General features: G+C 34.1%; 1 protein-coding gene across 1 annotated transcript in view; it reads left to right on the forward strand.

Moving 5' to 3' along the window:
* LOC126884320 (beta-galactosidase-1-like protein 3) overlaps window positions 1-21651 on the forward strand; it is a 46008-nt gene that overhangs the window by 19277 nt on the left and 5080 nt on the right. Inside the window, exon 2 of the mRNA XM_050650259.1 lies at window positions 3987-4358. Coding sequence (XP_050506216.1) covers window positions 3987-4358 — 372 coding nt within the window. The remainder of the gene's footprint in view (window positions 1-3986; window positions 4359-21651) is intronic.

Genomic DNA, 21651 nt, shown 5'->3' on the forward strand with positions numbered 1-21651 from the left:
GATATAGTGGCTTGTACCAGATGAATTATAAGTGTGAATGACCTAAGCAGCAGAAGGAAGGTGGAGTAATATTGTAAATGTGTCAAGAAAAAAGTTGTCGATGGAGTAGTTGAAAGTCACGATTGAATGAAACATGTCGGTTGACACAATTCGGACTTTTTTGTTTTTCTTTGATTATTTCTAGGTCCTCATATAAGTCTAATTTTAAGAAGTCTTTCTGTGGGATGTTGTGAAGTAGAGTGACATAATCTGGTATATTCAAAGTATGATTTTTGTGTTTAAGATGTTGAGAAAAGGTAGAGGTGTTCTCTCTTTTGGTGTGTTCAAGAGAGCGGGAAGCAAGTGATCTACAAGTTCTTCCTATGTAAGAAGCGTCACAGTCAGAACATTGTAGTCTATAGACACCACTACGATTCATGTAATTGATACTATCTTTGGTATTTGATAGAGATTGTCCTAAATTGTTGGATACTTTAAAAGACATTTGGATGTTGTCTACTGATCTTTTGATAATATTTGAAATATCCCCAGATAGTCTATCTTGGTGAAAGGGTATAGAAGCGTAAGTTAGGGATATAGAAAATTATGCTTATTTTCATAGTTGAATTTTTCGTGAACAGATTAACGGATTCCGCTATTTTTTTATACTATTTTAGATTTTTCTTTAGTATTTATACAGTTGTGCAAAGGTTTACTCAAACTTCTTTTTTGTACTTATACCGGATGGAAGAAAAGAAATGTTTTTCTTATGTTAAGTTTAAGGCCCCTGTAGGGAGGACGAGGTACAAAAATGTAAGTATACGTCGGAATCTTATATTTTGTGAACATTTTGCTTTACGAATGTCCCCGATATCTTTAGAAACAAAGAAAATAGGTGGTTTTACTCTTTAACACGTATTTTAACTGAAATAGAACTAAATTACCAATAAAAAATTACAGTTAACAAAATTTTAAAAACAGAAAGGCACATAACGTATACAGTTATTATAGACACTTATAAGTGTTATTTATTGACCAGGTAAGTGGTATGCACAGCGCAACATAAGAGACGAGATTGTCTAATGAAGGCTCTGTGATGTTTTGGGGTGAAATTTCCTTGAGAGTAAGTACGGATTTGGTGACTACGTGGAGGCTCTTTAAATATCGAGAGCTACATTACACAAATGTTTTTTCGTTGAAGACTGTTCCTTTTGCACTATATATTAGGCCGGGCCGAAAATCTTTTTTTTAATTTTTCTACACGGCTAGTTTCCAAAAGTTGGGACTAGTATTTATATAATCCTAGACCAAATTTGGGCCGGTTTAAAAATATTTAACCGGGCCCCCTGGCCCTTAAAAATTTTTTTTGGGTCGAAAATTTTCTTTTAAATTCTTGTACAAGGCTAGTTGCTAAAAGTTGTAACTAGTATTTATATGATTTTTGAATCCTATACCAAATATATACCCTATATATGAATCCTATACCAAATTTGGGACGATTTAGAAAGTAATTAACCGCCCCCCTTCTTTAAAGAATTTTTATATTGTTAAAAAAATGTTTGGCGCTATTAAAAAAGCTTCTGTTGTCATATTTTATTATTAAGCAAAAGAAAGATAATACAGTAGACAGAAAAAATACTGAAGCTTTTAAATGCCGTTTTAGAAGATCTTAACTAAATCTTCAGTGCTAGTCATCGACAAAAATATAATTCGGAGAGGAGTTAAGGGAAAAGTCAATATTGAAGGGCTACACTTTGATGAAAGGAAAGATCAAACCATGGTATTCGAAAGGCGAGACGAATTATGAAAACTAAAGACCATATAGTTTTAATTGAAGGACCCGGTAGTTTATATTTTGGGTACTTGGATCTTAGCCAGTCTCATGTCATAGATATTGTCGAAGGAATATTAGACTACTTACAAAGCCATAATATAGATCTAAGCAAATTAGGTGTTATGAGATGTGATGGTTCAAATGTAAATACGGGCTGGAAGGTGGAATCATACGAATTATAGAAAGGCGAGTAAATAAACCATTACAGTGGAGTGTATGCCCATTGCACGCTAATGAACTTCCCTTGCGATATTTGCTGCAAAAATTAGATGACCACACAAAAGGTCTCTATTTTTATTCTGAGCAGATTGGATCCCTTCTTCCCAATTACGAAAAAATGCCTGTTATTAAATATAACACCATAGAAGCTGTCCTGCCTCTTGTAAATGAAAATGATTTAAGTTTAGATCAATAGTATTTATCCAAACTATCCTAAGCAATAATTGGAGATGGAATATGTTCTCAAAGTTTGGCAGAGAAAAGTCCAGGGAAGATGGCACAAACACGTTGGTTCGCGACAGCTAACCGCATTCTTAGAGTTTATGTAGCTACAATTGATCCTTGAGAAAGCTTAAAGATTTTAGCTGAGTTTGTTATACAAGTATATTTACGTATGAGGTTTGAAATAAAAACACAGCCAAAATTGGAATACGGTGCCAGGCATCTATGGAAATCAATGCAGCCTTCGAGAAATTTTCCGAGTAATGTCTCATCAATTTATCAATAAAGTTAATTAAGACAATGCTTACTTTGCGCACCCGGAAATCATTCAAATTTGTATGTTAACAGATTAACGTCAACGTATTAGAGAGGATGCTCTCAGAAGGATTTTAAAATGTAGGAAGGCCGGTATAAAAATTGCGCTTTCATAGTATCCCAAATCCCTAAATCAATTTCGATGCAGAAGATTACATAGATCTCATAGACTGGATGAATAGTATTGTAACAGATCCTCCTCTAATACAGCGTTTAGCAGACGAAGAATAATTGTGCGACATGGTGAAACAAGTTCCAAAGTTTGACAATTTTCCTTGCCATACTCAAGCGGTGGAGAGGTGTGTGAAGATTATTACTGATGCATCAATAAAAGTGTGTGGTGAAGAATCTAGAGATGGTTATATTCGAGCTAAACTTGATGCCAGAAAGAATTAGGCAATATTTGAAAGTAAAAATGTCGACACTATGCTTCAAGGAATGAGTAAGTAAAAATGTTGAGCAAAGGAGGGTGGGCGAGTGGAACTCACCGTGCAGCAACCTCATCGTGGTGAGTTCTGGGTTAAATGAATATACGAAATATTGTTAAATATGTGCATAATAGTTCAATATAAAAACCTTTTGTGCCGAATATTCATTCAAGCAAAAAGCTGCACAGTTCACAGCGCAAAAATAATAAATAAATATGCATTGGTTAACCCTCTTTTATATTTTTGGTCCTGGGGGCCGGTTAAATATTTTTAGATCATGATGAAAATTTTTTAACAGGATAGTAGCATTGATATTAATATCTTAGACACTAGCCCGCTCCAAAAATAAAACAAAAAAAAATAATTTTTTTAGGCCCCCGGGGGCCCGGTCAAAAATGATTTAATTCGGCCTATGTTTGGTACACAGTATTGGGACTACCATACACAACTTTTTTTTACTAGCCCGTTTAAAATTTCCCAAAAAAATTTTTTTTGCCCTTTTTCGACCCGGCCTACTATATATAGGAAATAACTTCATCTTAGTTGTATGATAAGACATGAGCTCCTCACGTATCGCATGTCGTCAGTTAAAACACATATTAAAGAGTAAAACCGTCTTGTTTCTTTGTTATTAAAGATATCAGAGAAACTAAAAAAACAGAATGTTCACAAAACATAAGACTACAATACGATTTCAATATATACTCACAGTTGTACCTCTTACTACCTTGGCTGTCTCAAACTTAATATAAGAAAAACGTTTCTTTTCCTCCACCCGGTATAAGTACAAAAAAAAGTTTGAATTAACCTTTGCACAACTGTGTAAATACTAAAGAAGTCTCTAAAATAATAAAACAAAATTAGCGGAATCGGTTAACCTGTTCACGATAAAATCAACTATGAAAATGAGTATAATTTTTTATACCCCGAACTTATGCCTCGCAGTGTATGTAATAAACATTCGCTTACAAAATATTGACCTATTTTAGGAGAATTTGATTTTGGTGACAATGGTAATGACATGTCCGATTTTCTTCACCTTCAGGAGTTTCTTAAAACAGCTCAAGAAGAAGATCTGTTTACTATCGTTCGATCTGGCCCATTTATTTGCGCCGAGTATGAATTTGGTGGACATCCCAGTTGGCTACTAAGACACGATGACATTGACATGAGAACTACTAACCCGACTTATGTTAATTTCGTGGCAAGATGGTTCAATGTACTGTTACCGATATTGGCTGCTTTCCAATTTACCAAGGGAGGTCCAATTATTATGTTTCAAGTTGAAAACGAATATTCTATTTCTGGACGACACGACCTGCAGTATTTATTGACATTGAAGGATTTGATGATTAAAAATGGTAAGCAAGCTTGTCTTTAATAAATTTGACTAATAGGTAAACATATTATGATTTATACGTATTGATCGCAATGATTGATTTGACTTGTTCGAACGTTCTCCATAAGACTAGACTAGACTAGATTCGGACTAGACTAGACATGTTACATAATAGACTAGGGCATTTAGCACTAAAAGCACCCGAATACATCGATTTTTAAATACAGCACTTAGAGACTTGCAGCTTTTTTCATTGTGTTCAGGATAAAGTCAGAAAGAAAGTCTACTATAGAAAAATGGGTGGAAATGCATAATTGCATTTTAAAGTGCATAAGATGCATCTAAAAGTGCACAAACATGTCAAAATAAGCATATTAAGGGCTAAATTTTGTTACCCAAGGGTTTTTGGGATCGCTGAACACGACTACGCCACCAGAACCCACCTCCGGAGTACCTGGTGCCCAGGGCAATGCTAGGGCACGTCATCTGGAGGTTCGAGAGTTATTGGAACTAAATTGATGCAAACATATTACTTGGAGGCTTTTGGAGTCGCTGAACACGAATACGCTATCAGAACCGCCCCTAGGAGCACCTGGTGCCAAGGGTCACTGCTAAGGCACGTCATCTTCTGGAGTTTCGAGGGTTTTCGGCGTTAAATTGATGCAAATATATTACTTGGCCGGATTTTGGAATTGCTGAAAACGAATACGCTATCAGAACCGACACCCGGAGCACCTGGTGTTTAGGGTCACGTCATCTTCTGGAGTTTCGAAGGATTTCGGCACTAAATAGATGCAAAAGGATTAGACGAGAGGTTTTTGTGGTTACTGAACACGAATATGTCATCAGAACTGACTCCCGGAGCCACTGTTTCCCACAGTTACTGCTAAGACACGTGATCTTCTGGAGTTTCGAAGGGTTTCGGCCTTGAATGCATTCAAATAGATTACTAGGCGGTTTTTGAGATCGCTGAATACGCTATTAGATCCGACACCAGGACCATCTGGTGCCCAAGGCCATTACTAAGTCATGTTACCTTCTGGAGTTTCGAGTGTTTTTGGGCATTAGGTGCACCAGGGGTCGGTTCTGATGGCGTATTGTTATTCAGCGATCCCAAAACCCCCGAGTAATCTGTTTGCATCAATTTAGTGCCGAAACCACTCGAAACTTCAGATGACTTCAGTGCTTAGCACTGAACTTGGGCACCAGGTGCACTGGTGGTCGGTTCTGATGGCGTATTCGTCTTCAGCGATCCCAAAAACCCCAGAGTAACAAAATATGGCACTTAATACACTTATTTTGACATGTTTATGCACTTTTGGATGCATTTTAGCACTTTAAAATGAATCTATGTATTTCCACCAATTTTTCAATAGTAGACTTTTTTCTTGGCAGAATCCTCAACACAATGCAAACAATTGCAAGTTTCTAGGTGCTGTATCTCAAAATCGATTTATTTTGTGCTAAATTCCCCGCTCTATAAAAGTCCGTTTTCACGTTTTAAGTAGCTTAAGCAAGTAACTAACTCAAGTGATTAAAATGTTGAATGGGTTGCATATGTGAGTTCATTTTAAATGAAGTAAAGAAAGACAGACGTATTCACAATCTTTTAATTTCACTACGACGACCGGTTTCGATCTCTACAATATACATGTCATCTCCAGGTCAGCGTTACAAGTGAATTAAATGCTACAATTATTAAAGAAAGCCAGAGTTAGAACAGTGTCTGGTTGCACTAAAAGGCTAATAGAAAGCCAAAATTTTGAAAAGTATGTAAATGTTGAAATTTAAGAACAACAAACAAATACGTATGTACGTATGCACACCTATGAGCAAACAAGTACTCATAAGCCAGCACACGCACGCAGATGCATGAGGTTTGTGACTATTTGCTAAAATTGTTATCTACTTACATGCCGTTGGAAATCATCCCTTGCAACGGCATGTAAGTAGATAAAAAATTTTAACAAATAATCATAAACCCCATGCATCTACGTGCGTATGCGGGTGTGCGGACTTAAGAGTACTTGTTTGTTCATGGGTGTGCATTAGTGTTGCCCAAAATCGGTCTTGGTCTTGCAGTCTTGGTCTTGTTCTTGCGTTTTAGCAAGACCAAGACCAAGACCAAGACCGCCTTATTTTAGCAAGACCAAGACCAAGACTGACCGTGCAAGACTTGAGCAAGAACAAGACCAAGCCTGCGAGACTCTTGCGTCTTGCAGTTTGAGTGTCGTTTTATATAATAATACAGGGTGTAACAAAAATACAGGTCATAAATTTAATCACATATTTTGGGATCAAAAATAGTTCGATTGAACCTAACTTACCTTAGTACAAATGTGCACATAAAAAAAGTTACAGCCCTTTGAAGTTACAAAATGAAAATCGATTTTTTATTGAAAATGAACATGTGGAATTCTTAAGGCAGTAGTATCTTACGAAAAAATTATAGTGAAATTTAGACACCCCATAAAGATTTTATGGGGTTTTGGTTCCTTTAAACCCCCCCAAACTTTTGTGTACGTTTCAATTTGATTATAATAATTGTAGTACCATTAGTTAAACACAGTTCTTTAAAAACTTCTTTGCCTCTTGGTACTTTTTCGAAAAGTCAGTATATGTCGAAATATTTTGCATATTATTTGTCAAATCCACCACATATTTGTGTATGGCCACATATATGTTATGTTCATCTGTGATATGGCTAAGTACGATTATGGAGACTTGATAATAATAGGAAAATTTATTTATGATTTACGTATTATTTAGGTATATTTCTATATATATATATATATATATATATATATATTTATAAAAACCATATTAAAAAAGAAGTCACATCTCGATAAAATGTGCCTTATCGAAAAAATACACAGAAGCAAAAAAGTTTTAAAACACTGTGTTTAACTAATGGTATCGCAGTAATAGTTTAATTGGGACGTACACAATCATTTGGTAGGTTTAAAAGAACAAAACCCCCATAAAATCTCTACGTAAACATATTAGAAAAGAAGCCGCAACTCGATAAAAACTGCCTTGTCGAAAAAATACTTAAAACCAAAAAAGTTTTAAAAATATTGAATTTAACTAATAGTATCACAATAATAATTTAATTGGAACGTACACAAAAGTTTGGGTGGGTTTAAGGGAATAAAACCCCCATAACATTTTTATGGGGTGCACAAATTTCACTATAATTTTTCTTTAAGATATTCCTGCCATAAAAATGCCACATGTCCATTTTCAATAAAAAATCTCTAATAGTTTTCGATATATTGGAAAAAATCGATTTCCATTTTGTAACTTCAAAGGGCTGTAACTTTTTTATATGCATATTTGTACTAAGGTAAGTTAGGTTCATTAGAACTATTTTTGGTCCTAGAATAGGTGATTTAATTTATGACCTGTATATTTGTTACACCCTGTATATTAGTTCGGGTATATGCTTAGAGACTATGAGATACAAAAAAATATGTACCAAAAATTTGGAAAAATGGATTTATCCGCATTATGAACAATATGATGAACATACATACCGAATTAAAAATATGAACACTTATTTATTGGATACGTATCAGAGGTCATAATAAATTATTATACAATGTAAAAATAAAATATTTCATTCTTTACTAATATCACACGACGCCTTCGCTCCGAAATTAATTACAATTGAGCAATTGTCTATATTTTGAGAATAGCAACCTTTCATAAAATAATCTTCTTGTGTTGTGTGTATAACAATATCGCATTGAAACTTTTAAAGAAGTATGTCGCCTATAAGGTGATAAAAATATAATACGAATACCATATTAACTGTTACGGACAACCACTCAATTGTTTTCCTTATCCATATCGTAAAGACTAAACGTCCTACTTTTTGCAGGGTGTGTAATTAGATATTAGATCAATCGGCCAAACAAAATTTTTTGCTGAAAAAGCACTAGATAAGATAATGCCTGGCTACCATGTATAGTCCATTCGCGCACGGTAAAATGTTACAAAACCTTCAAATTTCAAAAAAAAGAGATACAGTCGAACCCGCTTATTAGAATACCTTTTAAAGGAATATCCCGGTATATAGAATAGAAATTTGAGGTCCCAAAACGTTTTTACTAGCCACATATGATCGGTTATTAGAATATCCCTGTTATAGGAATACTTTTGCTTGGCACGAAGGCTATTCCAATAAGCGGGTTCGACTGTATTTATTATTATATAAAAAGAGATATTGGCCGATGCGTGATTTTGCCATTGTTTTTTTTATTGTTAATGAAGAACTTATGAGAGGATGGGTGATCGGGCTGCAATAAAAACTAAAAAGCAATGTTTTTTAAAATGAAATAAACAAATTACTTATCGACAACTGATAAATAAAGTTTAAACTTCAGTTTAGGCACTTCGAGATTTCGAAAATAATATTTTTTTCCACCTACCTCTACCGAAAGTATACGTTTCCGAACCTGATTGTAGGGAGCAAAGTTGTACTTTTCCTCCCTAGGGAAGAAAAGTAAAAGTAACGTCATGGTATGTCATTCATGAAATATAACTTATTGACGCCCTGTATAATATCTATTTTCTATTACGTAAGTATCTATACATTTTGACATTTATTTATAAAACACTCTGTATTTTGCAGAATGGTAAAAAACAGTAAATTGTTATTTTGATTTAACAATGTTTACATTAATAATTTGACTTATATTTGACAGTTGACAGTTATATTGTACCTACTTGTTAGATTTAATTCTAATAAATTTTATTGGTTAGTTACATAAAATAAATTAAGTAAAAATGAAAAAATTACTTGTTATTTGAGGAAGGTGGAAAAACCATATGTATAACATGGGAGTAAAGTGCCTTTTCCTCCCTTGAATCGAAAACTTCGTTCTCGGGAGGAAAAGTAGCACTTTCCTCCCTTGTTATACAAAGAGCTATTACTTGTGTTTTTGAGCCTTGAAAATCGTCATTTTTCGATTTTTTTTTTCAGTTTTAAATTGTTTATAACTCGGAAATGAATAACTTTAGACAAAAACTACAAAAGACCTTTTTTGTTCCATATGATTCAAAGAACCTAAAATAAGTCTGCCAGGGCTGAAACAATTGATTTTTATAATTTCTTTAATTTTTTTTTTAAATAAATATAGAAATAACTCAGAAATTACGGCATTTAGGTATAGAAAATATTACATGAAAATTAATTAGTAGTTATTATGGTTCAAAATGCAACAATATACAGGGTGTTCTATTCGAAATACTAAAGTTCATGATATTTTAAAGAAAACGAAAGATCTGGTAACAATCTGTAATTACCACTATAATATCGGCCGCATTAGAAGACCTTTACTCACCAAATTCTATAAAAATCGTTTAAGTCGTTTCCGAGATATTTGAGGCGTTTCATACATAAAACTCACTCTTTATAAATGTTATATAATTAAACTGCGTGTATTACTTTGTATTAATTCTTGTTAAAAAAAAATAAATCTTAAAATTTTCAACTAATAGCAAATAAAAATTTTCAACTAATAATAGTGTCAAAGCTATTGCGTACTGTGCTGTAATTTAATTTGTATTTTTTTTTTATTTTTTATTTGAATAAATGGCAAATTGTAGAACTCTTTTAAACTTTTAAAGTTGTTTGTTTAGTGGCTGTCTAAACGGACTTATACCACTTGTATTGAAAGAAATATTCTTAGCAAAAATGTAGCCAATAAAAAACGAAAAAATGGTGTATTTATGAAGTTTATCGATCCAGTACAACCAAAGTTGTAGCTCATGAAAAATAGGTTCTTATAAAAGAAAACAATAAAGAAATAACAATATAGAAAAAACAATAAAAAAATGAATCACTTTTCGGTGAAAACTCATCAAAACTTTTTAAAGTGTTTGGTCCTGTCGCCAGTGGGGGTACAACGGCCTCCTTAATTCAGATGGACTTACCCAAGTTTTTTTATGTATTTTGACCCGTAGAACACGAATTTTTTGGGTAACAGTTGATCCGGATGTCGATAAGATTGTTATAAACAAAAAACTTGAGGAATCACATAACAGCGATTTTTCGCAAAACAAAACATTGTTTTGTATTTTTTGGGTCATTCTAAGCAAACAATGTTTTTACAAGTTTTTTCGTAGGATGCATAGTTTTCGATATAAACGCGGTTGAACTTTCAAAAAATCGAAAAATTGCAATTTTTGAACCCGAATAACTTTGGATTGAAAAATAAAATAGCAATTCTGCTTACCGCATTTGAAAGTTCAAGTCAAATTCTATCGGTTTTGATTACTTTCATTGCTAAAAATTAATTTCTTTATTGTTAAACAAAGCTATAAACACATAGTGATTGAATGATGTTTTCAATGCATTTCCTATTTGAAATCGAACGAGTAGGCGCGCATACAGACAATTTCCACGTAGATTACATACATTAAAACGCATGCGTTGGGCACGGGAAACACGGGTTTATGGCTTTGTTTAACAAATAAAAACTTAATTTTTAGCAACGCAAATAATCAAAACCGATAGAATTTTACTTGAACTTTCAAATGCATTAAGCAGAATTGCTATTTTATTTTTTATTCAAAAGTTATTCTGATCCAAAAATTGCACTTTTTCGATTTTTTGAAAGTTCAACCGCGTTTATCTCTAAAACTATGCATCCTACGAAAAAACTTGCAAGATCATTTTTTGCTGAGAATCACCCAAAAATACAAAAAAATCGCTGTTATGTAATTCCTCAAGTTCTTTGTTTTTAACAAACTTATCGACATTCGGATCAACTGTTACCCAAAAAATTCGTGTTCTACGGGTCAAAATACATAAAAAAAACTTGGGTAAGTACATCTGAATTAAGGAGGCCGTTGTACCCCCCCGGGCGACAGGACTAGTTTATAAAAAGCTTTATTTCTATTTTTTACAAATAGAAATACTATTTTACTATACTATTACAATTTTTACTATTTTACTTTATTTTCTAGCATCAAAACTAAACAAGTTACGCTCAAAATAAAGTTGGTGCTTTTTTTGGTAAAAAAATCATGACAATCTTCCCCTAATGAAATTTATCATTATCGTTTTACAATTTACTTTATAGATGTATTGTTTATATGATTTGTAAGTTTGACCGGTCCATAGCGCTTGATTTTGAAAAAAAAATTGGTTTTATAGTAAAAATATTTAATTTTGAAAAAAGGCCTTTTTTCAAAATAACTTATTTTTTGTAACTTAACTAATTTTTTTAAGCATTAGTGATTCGAGAAATGTCGAAGACTAAGAAAATTTAGGGTTTATTTTTTATATATTTTGATGTTTTTGTTTTTCTGTAAGACAAAATTTGGTTAAGATATGGATGTTGAAAGTTTACATACACTCGTGATTAGTGACTTATTCAAGCCCTTTTAACTACAACCCGTTCAAAAATAAAGGTTTTAAAAAAATAATATAAATAAAATTATTGCCCTTACAAAACCTACGAAATGGTTTTTTAAAAACTTTCCATTTTTAAATACTAATCAATAAACGACTAAACAATTTCAAAAATAAACCTTTTATTTAAACTTTTGCTGTATTGATGTATTTACTTTTATTTGGTTAATGAACTGTATGTGAATGATTTTTTGTTCTGTTACAATTAATATTGAGTATGAGCACGCGTCCTTGGTTGTATAGTAATTTCCCGCCACTTACAGTCGGTAAAAATTTAATTAATCAACTTAGTAAAAAATATTACACTAAAACTAGCCATCCTGCAAGAAAAAATATTTGGAAAGCGAGGCCCAAGAAGAAAAATAACATCCTGGTTAAAAACCTCAGAACCTGGTTCAACACAAGATCTGTGCAGATTTTCATGTGCAAGATAAAGATTGCCAACATTTATTACGGATCGACAAGAAGAAGAAATTAACTAGAATATTGGGAATGGGATTAGTAAACTGATTATTTAAGATGCAATAGCGAACATAATTTTCTGTAGTTTCTATCACTTATCGATAGTCTGAAGTAGGTATATGTTAAATTAATATAGGAGTATAATATTTTATGGTATTTATTTGCATATACTTAGGTATATAATGTTACCGTTAGAACCCGATTTCAGTTAAAACCCGAATTTACTAGGAAAAACTAGTTTTAACTAAGCGCTTTAGACAATTCTTATTTTTCACCAGTCAAAACTAGATTTGACTGCTAAATTCAGTTAAATCTAGAAATCGCGAACGGATTTCATTTAGAGTAGTTTATATGCAATTCTCTTGTGATTGCATATCGATCAAATCTACCTGACAGCGACTATTCATTTCTGAATGCAATATAGGTTTGGACACAAGACCTCTCTTCGTTTTTATATTTTTACTCTTCTTTCGTTGGCAGGTTTCACACATTGGTATAAAAGTATTGATCATATCAATAAAAAGTTATATTTCCTTATTTCCTGGCGGCTTCAGTCTTCAAGCTATCACGATTTCCATGAAAAATAGCAACATATTTTCGACAGGTACATAATATTTAATGGGATCAATTTTAGAAGCTAACTTTTTTATTTCGCCAACTTCAACAATTCTAAATCATCTTAGTCTTTAATTTTGTAATGGCGTTTTCTTGGCTTGGCAGACAGTTCCGCATCTTGTACTTCGACCATTAATTTATTAATATACCTATGCTTTTGGTCACAACATTGTAGTGACTTTCTTTCTTCTCTGTCTGTTCCATTTGTAAAATCATTTCCAAAACACGTTCTTATATTTCTACTCTCAATCTGATCTTCGATATTATTAAATGGTGAATAATACACAGCGGTGTAATATTACACCGTGTATAACCAATAAAGACGATGCAAACAATCAACAGCAAACACACTACTTTGCTGCGACCCAGTCGCGACCGGCCGCCTTCGTCATTTTAACACTACTAGACCAGACCAGGGCGCATCTGTAAAAATATTAGTAGGTAATCGCGTCAAAAAAACTGGTACAACTCATATAACCGAAAATCGTGTTTTTCAAGTTGTGTAAGTTGATCTTGTCACAAGTGTTATTCTAATTTCTAGGGCAACGTTGCCAGTTCAACGAAAATATTATATCAAACTAGGTAAAAACAGGGCTGTGCGACAGACCGCATTTTTTAATATACTAAAAACTAAAACAATAATAATTGGAATTTTCCGTCATCTCAATTAAGTATCCATACATTGATTTGTGTTTTATTATAATTTATGAAAATATTTCAATTCAAAAATATTGATAGATAATAAATCTTGACATGACTTTAAATTATTATGTTTAATGTCAAATCGAGAGGTGTGATTGGTTTCTCGTAAATTGTAGGACAAAACTGCATTAAGTTGTGTAGAATAAATAAAACACACTGGAAAAATTAAAAATTTAATTTGAAATTAATACAAAATGAATAACTTTTACAGTGAACAAATGTTGAATTTAAATATATGTATTACAATTCGAAATATACATTTTAAACGTTATTTTTTCGTATTAAGATTTAGTGCAATTCCGTTATCTGTGATGGGAACAACGACGTGATTCACGAACAATAATAATTGTCAGTCTGAACACAGGTTTACATTGGGAAAAAAAAGTGTACCAGTTTTATATGACGCGAAGTGTACATTTTTGGACGTTGAGAGGTGACTCAAATTTTTTTGCAGAAATTGCTTGAAAATAACTCAAATATTAATATTTAAGTTATCATCCCTCTCAAAAAAGTCCGGAACATTGTTTAAATAATCAAAATGTCAAAAAATGAAGAAGAAATTCGATTTTTTTTTTCGTTTTTTGATTATAACTTTAAAAGTATTCATTTCCGAGAAAAGTTGTACTGACATAAAAGTTGCGTAATCAAATTTCCTACAATATAGAATTGGTTAATAATTTAAAAAATAGTCACCTTTGTTGCAAAATAGGAATAATTGCGAAAAAATCATACAAAAACAAGTATTCGCATTTTACGTTTTTCAAGCATTTTTGCCACACTTAGGACGTTCATATTTCACGCAGAAAAACTAAAAAATTCATTTTTTCAAAATGTTACAGGACTGAAAATAAAGCGGATAGCAAGTTGAAATTTTTTTGCGCATAGAAGTGTACTGTACCTTTCATTTGCAATTTGCAAAATTAAAATCAATTAACTACCACGGCGTCAGGAATCTTTTTAAATAGACATTAATTATTGGTGCTACGCGTAGGACAGCGGATAGTTTGCTCTGATAAGGCAATCCAATGACCTTTGATAATGATTGATACATTTTAATTTTTATTACATTTCGATATAAATAAGTAAATTTGTTTATTGCAAAATAAAAACACATACTCTATCCTTTGAAATAACACTTTTTTTAGCAAAAACTTTCTTTGTTCATATATTTAACTTAGAGAATAAAGTTTATTATTTTTAAACATATGCAATTGTTTAAACCATATTTCACAAACAATAATAAAATTAGTTTGTTTTTTGTGAAATTAAAATATTAAAATACAACAAAATATAGAGTAAGAAAATAATACATTAGATAAATATTGGAAGAAATTTTGGTGGAAATCAACTTGTGTGAATCGAACACCGCTGTCCTGCGCGTAGCACCAAAAATTAATGTTTATTTAAAAAATTTCCTGACGCCGTGGTAATTAATCGATTTTAATTTTGCAAATTGCAAATGAAAGGTAAAGTACACTTCCATGAGCAAAAAAAAATCAACTTACTATCTACTTTATTGTCAGTCCTGCAACATTAAAAAAAAATGAGTTTTTTTGCGAAAGCTGGATTACAAAATTAATTTTGCAAAATCTATTAAACCGATCTTAATTAAATTTAGAGTGGCATTTTACTATATCATAAAGTTTTTCTGGGTAAAATATGAAGGTCCTAAGTGTACCATAAATGGTTGAAAAACGTAAAATGCGAATACTTGTTTTTGTATGTTTCCTTTTTCGCAATTATTGCTATTTTGCAACAAGGGTGACTATTTCTTAAATTTTTAACCAATTATATATTGTAGGAAATTTAATTACGCAACTTTTATGTTAGTACAACTTTTCTCAGAAATGAACAGTTTTAAAGTTATAATCAAAAAACCAATAAAAAAATCGAATTTTTCCTTCATATTTTGACATTTTGATTATTTAAACAATGTTCCGGACCATTTTGAGTGGAAGGATAACTCAAATATTATTATTTGAGTTATTTTCAAGCAATTTCTGCAAAAAAATTTGAGTCACCTCTCAACGTCCATCTCAAAACAGATGCGCCGTGGACTATACCCCGAACAAGCCGTAATACATACTTGTCTCTTGCAATTGGTATTCTCCAGTAATTCCAAAAAGCTAATTTGAACTAGTATAAATTACTCTAAATGAAATCCGTTCGGGATTTCTAGTTTTAACTGAATGTAGCAGTCAAATCTAGTTTTGACTAGTTAAAACTAGAATTGTCTAAAGCGCATAGTTAAAACTAGTTTTTCCTAGTAAATTCGGGTTTTAACAGTAACATATACATATAGTCGGTCTGCTAAACTCAGACACAACTGGCAACTGATCTTACTACCTAAGGAATTTTACCAAATTTGGTAAAATGGGCAAAAAACAAAAAAAAAATACCTATTAAAATCACTAGCCAGTTGTGTCTGAGTTTAGCGAACCAACTTTATATGTATTTTGAGCGAAATTAATAGTAAACTCACTAAAGAGTACATCAGCGAATATTATAAGTCAAGGAGTAAAACTACCTAAACTAAACTTGCAATAATAATAATAAATGATCATTTCGTTGTGAATGGAAACAAGAACCGTCTTTATTTTAGTTAGTTCACAGAGCGCCAAAAGTGCTCTAACTAGTTTCAACTCTTTTTAGAGTTTCTTCAGAGAGCACATATTTGATTCTCTCTGAACTAGGTACTAAAATTCTAACCGTCAGCCTCGATCCACAAACGAAAGATTATGATGGCATGGATGCCGTGGCGGCATCTGCTACAGACGAACGAAAGTTTTACTTTTAATATTAACAATATTAAAAATAAAACTTTATCAGAACTAATGTACAGGTTACACCATTCGTGGCTTCTAAAAATTTGCAAGCCAATGAATCGTACGAGCAAAGAAGGCCGAGGGAGATCTATCAGGTTACATCTCACTACCCGCCTGTCCAACACGGTAAAATTGCAACAAATATTAGCTTCCAAAACTCAGAATAGGAGTATAACTAATAAAAATAATAAAAAATCAAAAATAAAATAAAAATTCCATTTTTATTCAGTTGCAATGCGAAGGCAAAACAATCTTATTTTTCACTTAGAATACGGAGCGCAATCCAGCACTCTGAATCGGCGATTTTCGACTTTTGTTGGAGTCTCATCGGAGAGAACGTAGGCCTGCTGCTCCATACTCTAAGTGACCAACACCGAGAGTTTATCCCCCACACCGCAACTGACGTGAATGGACTAGGTGACTAGCGTCATCTGGAAATTGAAAGATGAAGTAGTTTTCAATCCTAATAGCAATATTAATAATATTTAAAAATATTACTAAAATATTTTTAAACTGAAAACTTATTGGTCCATTTTCTTGGTAACACCTCCAAGGCTTTTAAAATTTGCAGGCCAGATGGATGCTGAAGCGAAGAAAACAAGAGGGAATTCAGAAACCTTACAATTCACGACCCCGTCTGTTCAGCTGGTAAATTCCAACAGAAAATGGACCTAGTTACTCAAAGAAGTAACGACCAATATAAAAATAAAATAAAAATTCCATTTTTATTCAGTTGCAATGCGAAGGCAAAACAATCTTATGGAATATAAGGCAGGCCTTATATTCAAATTATTTTCGCACATCAAAGAAACATGAAACGTAAATTACGTTTCATGGAAATTAAACACTGCTAAACAAATATACTTCCGGCCATTTATGAAACTCTCCGAAAATAAAAATGTGTCATGAGCATGAATCATACTCATTTCATTGCTAGGCGGACTTTGAGATTTGTTTAGCAGTGTTTAATTTTCATGAAACATGTTTCACGTTTCATGTTTCATGTTTTTCGTTTCATGTTTCTTTGGTGTGCGGCTTGCCTAAGAGCTTAAATATGGAGCTTAATAATCTAAAAAAATGGAATTTTTATTTTATTTTTATATTGATCGTTACTTCTTTGAGTAACTAGGTCCATTTTCTGTTGGAATTTACCAGCTGAATAGACAGGGTCGTGAATTGTAAGTTTTTTGAATTCCCTCTTGTCTTCTTCGCTTCAGCATCCATCTGGCCTGCAAATTTTAAAAGCCTTGGAGGTGTTACCAAGAAAATGGACCAATAAGTTTTCAATTTAAAAATTTTTTAGTAATATTTTTATATTTTTAAACATTATTAATATTGCTATTAGGATTGAAAACTACTTTATCTTTCAATTGCCAGAAGACGCTAGTCACCTAGTCCATTCACGTCAGTTGCGGTGTGGGGGATAAATTCTCGATGTTGGTCACTTAGAGTATGGAGCAGTAGGCCTACGTTCTCTCCGATGAGACTCCAACAAGAGTCGAAAATCGCCGATTCAGAGTGCTGGATCGCGCTCCGTATTCTAAGTGAAAAATAAGATTGTTTTGCCTTCGCATTGCAACTGAATAAAAATGGAATTTTTATTTTATTTTTATATTGATAGTTACTTCTTTGAGTAACTAGGTCCATTTTCTGTTGGAATTTACCAGCTGAATAGACGGGGTCGTGAATTGTAAGTTTTTTGAATTCCCTCTTGTCTTCTTCGCTTCAGCATACATCTGGCCTGCAAATTTTAAAAGCCTTGGAGGTGTTACCAAGAAAATGGACCAATAAGTTTTCAATTTAAAAATTTTTTAGTAATATTTTTTATTTTTAAAAATTATTAATATTGCTATTAGGATTGAAAACTACTTTATCTTTCAATTGCCAGATGACGCTAGTCACCTAGTCCATTCACGTCAGTTGCGGTGTGGGGGATAAATTCTCGATGTTGGTCACTTAGAGTATGGAGCAGCAGGCCTACGTTCTCTCCGATGAGACTCCAACAAGAGTCGAAAATCGCCGATTCAGAGTGCTGGATTGCGCTCCGTATTCTAAGTGAAAAATAAGATTGTTTTGCCTTCGAATTGCAACTGAATAAAAATGGAATTTTTATTTTATTTTTATATTGGTCGTTACTTCTTTGAGTAACTAGGTCCATTTTCTGTTGGAATTTACCAGCTGAACAGACGGGGTCGTGAATTGTAAGTTTTTTGAATTCCTTCTTGTCTTCTTCGCTTCAGTATCCATCTGGCTTACAAATTTTAGAAGCCTTGGAGGTGTTACCAAGAAAATCGACCAATAAGTTTTCAATTTAAAAATCTTTTAGTAATATTTTAATATTTTTAAATATTATTAATATTGCTATTGGGATTGCAAACTACTTCATCTAATAAAAAATCATTTCGTTGTGAATCGAAACAAGAACCGTTTTATTTTAGTTAGTTCACAGAGCGCCAAAAGTGCTCTAACTAGTTTCAACTCTTGTTAGAGTTTCTTCAGAGAGCACATATTTGATTCTCTTTGAACTACTAAAATTCTGGCCGTCAGCCTCGATCCACAAACAAAAGTTTATGATGACATGGATGCCGTAGCGACATCTGCTAGAGACGAACGAAAGTTTTACCTTTAATATTAACAATATTAAAAATAAAACTTTATCAGAACTAATGTTGTGGTTACACCATTCGTGGCTTCTAAATATTTGCAAGCCAATGAATCGTCGGATCAAAGAAGGCAGAGGGAGATCTATCAGGTTACATCTCACTATCCGCCTGTCCAGCACGGTAAAATTCCAACAAAGATTAGTTTCCAAAACTCAGAATAGGAGTATAACTAATAAAAATAATAACTTACTTACTTTCCGTGTCCGGAACACCAACAACTTTAAATTCTGTATTTCCAATGGTTGGCCACATAGATGGCCCTGTCATTTGCTATAATTAAGTCTTCTTCTGTGCAGGTCTCTCTCATCCCTGTGCATGATAGTAGATGCCGGCTGGTCTGAACCGCGCCACAGTCGCAGGTATCGTCCTCCTGGTATCCCCATTTTTTCAGGTTACTAGCACAACGAGAAACGCCGGTTCTTAGTCTGTTTAGCGCTTTCCAAGTCGGATATGGTAAATTGTGTTCAGCAGCCATTTCCTCTGAGGGAGGAAAATGTGTCGCAGTAGCTGACGCTTGCCATAGGTGTATTCGACGCGTCTCTGGCGCTTCGGGGATGGATCTTGATGTTTTCAGGAAGCTTTTCCGAGATCTTAGTCTGCTTGGCTGAGTTTGGTGGTCATATAAGGGGTGTCTTCGGTCCGTCTCCTGCTTTTTTAGTTCTACCTCTGACGTGACCTTCCTACTGATAGGTGGTGGAGCAATTCCAGTTATGGGGTATACCTCTTCGATAGGTGTCGGTTCCAGGCAACCCGATATTATACGGACCGTTTCATTTAGAGCCACGTCGACGTTCTTTGCGTGAGCAGAGTTTGCCCATACTGGTGCTCCAAACTCCGCGGCCGAAAAACATAATGCCAAGGCAGAAGTGCGGAGAGTGTGTGGTTGTGCTCCCCATTTTGTATTAGTTAGCTTGCGGATGATATTATTTCTGGCACTTACTTTCTTCTTGACATCTTGACAGTGGTATCGGTAAGACAGAGTTCTATCCAGACGGACGCCAAGGTATTTTGGCGTCTTGTTGTGTTCCAGCATCTGACCACGCCATTCCACCTCCAGCGACCTTCGGGCATGCTTGTTTCTCAGGTGGAAAGCACATACCTGGGTTTTTGTGGGATTGGGTTTCAGATGGTTTTTATCATAGTATAGAGCTAAGTCTCCCAGGGCATCTGTCAGTTTCACTTCGACTTCATTGAAGGTTCTTCCCTGAGCTGCCACAGCTGTATCATCAACGTAAATAAATTGCCTTGTTTGTTGGTGTATGGGTTGGTCGTTGGTGCATATGTTGTATAGAATCGGCGCGAGGACACTTCCCTGTGGTAGCCCATTTTTTTGGTCCCTCCACCGACTGCTCTTGGACTGGAGCGTTATTCTGGAGGAGACATTTCACTAACCTTGTTAGTCGGAAATCCTTTGTAGTTTCGTAGAGTTTTGCGAGTAGCCGTTGATGGTTAACTGTATCATAGGCGGCAGTTAGGTCTATGAACGCTACTCCTGTTATTTCCTTCCGTTCAAAACCATCTTCAATATGTTGGGTGAGATTAAGAATTTGACTGCAGCCTCACTTTCCGGGCCTGAATCCTGCTTGTTCTGGAATAATTTTAGTCTCCACATATTCTGCGATCCGGTTCAGTATCATTCCTTCAAAGGCCTTGAGAAGGTGGCACAAGAGAGATACAGGTCTAAAACTCTTTGTATCCGCCGGATCCTTCCCTGGTTTTAAGAGGGCTACCACTCTAGCTTTTCTCCAGATTTTGGGGATTTGTAATGTACGGATGCAGCAATTCATCATTTTGACGAGCCACTCTAAGGTTTTTAGTCCAAAGTTCTTTATTTGCTCTGTTCGTATGTCGTCCAGGCCAGCCGCTTTATTATCTTTCATTTGGTGGATCGCGCCTCTCATCTCCTCTAGACAAAAAGAGGTACCTAGAACTTAGAACATCTCTTTCTTCGTCGATATTCCGTTGAGCTCTCACCTTGTTCTTTCTTGATGTCGTCTTACCGTTCATTAGAAGATGATGGGCTATCTGATCGGGTGTGACTTCTGTCATGTTGACTGCCGGAGCAGCGGGATCGTTGCCAAGATTCCGAATCAGCTTCCAGGCACGTCTGTTGTTTTATTTCATGTCCAGACTCGTGACCAGCTTGCACCACCTTTCCGTTCTATTGGCGGATATCGCATGTAACATTTCCTCCCCAGCCTGTATTGTCGCTTCCGAGAAAGGTTCTTCATCATATAGCTGTTCGTATCTTTTAAGTAGGGGTTTAGATTCTTCATTGAGCCCCGCTATGTACTCAGTTCGACAACCTTTAGTAATGAATTTCAGTGATACTTGCTTTAGATTTCTACAAATTTATCGTATGAATCAGGGCAAGGTTCTAGCTAGAAAACTTCTTGATCCAATGTTTCAGAGAATTTTTCCCATTTTGCTTTAGTAAAGTTGAACCTTCTCTTGAAAGGAATAATTTCGTATCTGATTGCCGCGTTGGAAAAACAAATTATTGGTCTGTGCTGTGTCTTTGGGAGGGCGCTTCCAACGATTTTTGTTACCTGGTCTCCAATTCTGTCGCTGACAAATATATTGTCTGGGTTGTAACCTCTGCGCCATCTTCCGCTGTTGAACGAC

Source organism: Diabrotica virgifera, chromosome 5 (genome assembly GCF_917563875.1).
Source record: "Diabrotica virgifera virgifera chromosome 5, PGI_DIABVI_V3a".
Lineage (NCBI taxonomy): Eukaryota > Metazoa > Arthropoda > Insecta > Coleoptera > Chrysomelidae > Diabrotica > Diabrotica virgifera.